Below are 3,218 nucleotides of genomic sequence, written 5' to 3' on the forward strand. Positions count from 1 at the left end.
CATCATTTTGACTTACGATTTTTGATTTTTGATTTGAATTGGTATTTGGTAATGACGTGATTTGAATATTGAATTTAATCATACTATCTACAACTGTGGTATATATTCAAAGACCGTGGTATAGCCAGACACCAATGTCAATATTATCAATAGAACATGGACCGTGGTCACTCTGTGATTATAATAATTTTCGACAGCTTGCTATTAAATTTTCTCTTTTCAGACGCTCGTGCGAGTGAGCGATGTTTTTTTACTCCATGATTACGGCGTCGGCAACATTCCGTCCTCACCATCATTCTCTCTCTGTTAACGTTTCGGTCTGTCCACACATGAAAACGTGCTTCAAGACCCATTTTTTGGTGACTGGTAAGTGAAATTCATATATATTTTCTCGCCCTTAGCCCTAAACGGCTAGCTAACGGACGTTGTTTGTTGAACTCCCCATGAATGTGATTTTGAGTAATTCTTGGTAGCGCAAACTTAGCAAACCAAAATTTAGCTTATCAGAACCATGTTCGTACGGAACTGTCTATAGGTTATGGTGCTCGTGGTTTTCGAATTGTATGTGTCAAAATTAATAGTAAACATATCGGTCCTACAATACTTACATTTGGTGCTATAGAATTTGAATTTTCATTACATTTGATCTACCTATTTGCTATATTCAGTGGTATAATTTATGCACAATGCTTATACCTACCTACGTATTCAATTTTTTTTCAGCATCGAAATAAATTAATACTACTTAATTTGTAATTTTTTTTTCAGATAAAACTTGATTTTCCGTTTATCTCCAATAAACTCAAATAAGACAATATGCCTGTAAGTATTATACTGAGCACCACTTGTTATAGAATTTAATTCATATGTCTTTTCCTCTATTTATTATAGTTAGCTAAAGACTTGCTTCATCCTACTGCTATCGAAGAACGCAGGAAACACAAGTTAAAGCGCCTGGTCCAACACCCAAATTCTTTTTTTATGGATGTCAAATGCCCTGGATGTTATAAAATTACAACTGTATTCAGTCACGCTCAAAGCGTAGTTATATGCACCGGATGTTCCACAATTTTATGTCAGCCCACTGGAGGACGAGCTAGACTAACTGAAGGTGCGTTTTAAGTTTTTCAATTTTTTTTATAATATGAAATATTGGTAGGTAACTTGGATGTACCTATAATCATTGGTTACCAAAATGTTAGGTAGCCAGAAGGTAATGTTCATATTAAGTGAAGTATTATATTATCATCTTGAACATAATTTTAATTGTTGAGAGAACATTTATTGATATATTTGTGTGTAGTAGCTAGTTCCTATTACATGAGTTTATTTGGGCATACTGAAACGTTTCCTACAGATCCCCTATACAGCCATAAGTTGTTTAGTGCCAACATTGATTGAAATATTAAACCACTCCTACATAGGACCTAAAATATATGCTATCTTTTTCTTAAAATGTTAAACTTTTCTTTCATTATTAATCTTGGATTATGTACAACGGATGGTGCCATGGCCTAATGGCCTGTAAATTACATATTAAGATACGATAAATTATTTGGAAAGTGACATTTACTATGCATGTGTTATGTCACATATTTATTAACCGCGTTCTAAATAGTATGTTGCTGAAAGCTGTGCATGTAGAGTAAAGGCCACTTGGCAAGCGATTTGTAAGTGTACATCTAAATCCTAAACTGTGGCTCCACCTATTGTATGTGATTTAAGCTATTGAGTTGGCTTAGTAGCTGTAAAGATGTACTAAGTGGATTGCTTTGTATTTCTAACAATACAGGCCTGTGGAACTTTGCCATCAGTCTGATTTCCTTAAAGGTTTATCTAGGCGCTTGTTGTTTTATTATATTATTTTATATACTTTTTTGAGATCTAATTGTTTTCAACGGGTTTGTAATGATTTTCTTTCAATATTCTTAAGTTGGCTGCTCGTTGTATATATTATATAAACGTTAGTTACTGAAACATAAATACCTACAATATTCTGATCTTTTTTTTATAGAAAAATGTACTACGAAACGCATCCGATTTTGATTAGATGTGTCACATTAGCCATTAGCCTAATCATGATTAGTAACGATTTGTAGCCAATCACAGCAGATCTGCCCGATTTTTTCCCGACTTAAACTGAATAGAGTATAAAGGGGACAATCACCTAATGGGGATGTTAATGACAGTCCCAAATAAATGTATCATATTATGTACAATTATTTGGTTAATGGAGACAAAAAGATTGCCGCTCGGTGTGTCAATTTTCAACTATTTAACTAAAAATGTTATTTTAATTAACTCTACAAAAAGATAAATGGGTCTTATTGAACATATTTGTAATATATGTCTAATTAGTACAATATATTATACTTGATTCTAAATAAAAATATTGATTTTGCAAAAATTGATTGAGATTCCGAATGATTTCTTGCTTCTGGGCAATGGTTATTCATGTCTGTTGTCTAAAATTAAGTTATATTAATTGTCATGCTACTGAAATGTGTAGAATTATTATTTTTATCATATTTTAACTCTAAACTATTTTATATTTCAGGTTGTTCCTTCAGAAAGAAAGCTTACTAAGATCCTGGCTCCTGTATTTTAATGTACAATAACAATATGAATATGCGTTGAATAAAAAAAACCATAAAAAAACATCATTTTTTATTTCTTTGTTTACACCTGAGGTTTTTTTCAACATAAGTAAGACAGAGACAAGTCAGTGTGGGGATGATGTCTTCTTAATGTTAAAACAAATTATTACTTTAATTTTTTAATTTTTTTCTTATCAGTTATTAAAACTCATTTTAAGGTTATAATTTCAAGATAAACTTACAACAAATAAAAATGTTTGTTATTAGCTACATAATAATATATAATTTTGAATACATTGATAACTTAAATGTTAGATGTTGTAGTTGTATTAGTGTACCAGGATTAAATTACATATACTATAGCAAGACAGATAAAAGGGTGTGAAGATCTACAATTAATGTTGATAAATTACGGTTTTTGATTTTGTGGGTACTAATAATTATTAGTATTTATTTTTGATAATTTGAGTTAAAAGGACTATCTATGCATTTGTTTTTTCCGTCTTACACACGGACGACAGAACATTTTTGTTCACTAATTTCAATAGTGGGCTGTTAGTTTTGATATAAGAGTGAATTTACCTATTATCAAAGTCTTAGGAAAGAACGTAATCTATGCTC

The 3,218-nt window shown here is 31.2% G+C and overlaps 1 protein-coding gene across 2 annotated transcripts; it reads left to right on the top strand.

Annotated features, from left to right (window-relative positions):
• The first annotated feature begins 234 nt into the window (after positions 1–234).
• Positions 235–2,660, top strand: LOC111031590 (40S ribosomal protein S27). 2 transcript variants are annotated; one of them, XM_022311617.1, is made up of 4 exons: positions 235–366; positions 769–822; positions 892–1,111; positions 2,558–2,660. In XM_022311617.1, exons 2-4 carry the CDS (start codon positions 817–819, stop codon positions 2,584–2,586), a joined length of 255 nt encoding a protein of 84 aa, XP_022167309.1. In that variant the 5' UTR covers positions 235–366; positions 769–816; the 3' UTR covers positions 2,587–2,660. The 2 variants fall into 2 exon arrangements, with proteins under 2 accessions (XP_022167309.1, XP_022167310.1); XM_022311618.1 differs by lacking the exon at positions 235–366 and adding an exon at positions 461–670.
• The last annotated feature ends 558 nt before the right edge of the window (positions 2,661–3,218 follow it).

This window comes from Myzus persicae, unplaced genomic scaffold (genome assembly GCF_001856785.1).
Source record: "Myzus persicae strain clone G006 unplaced genomic scaffold, MPER_G0061.0, whole genome shotgun sequence".
Taxonomy (NCBI): domain Eukaryota; kingdom Metazoa; phylum Arthropoda; class Insecta; order Hemiptera; family Aphididae; genus Myzus; species Myzus persicae.

Coding starts and splice junctions, on each gene's coding strand:
- LOC111031590 (XM_022311617.1), top strand. Junction 1,112..2,557: donor ACGAGCTAGACTAACTGAAG/GTGCGTTTTAAG, acceptor TTTATATTTCAG/GTTGTTCCTTCAGAAAGAAA.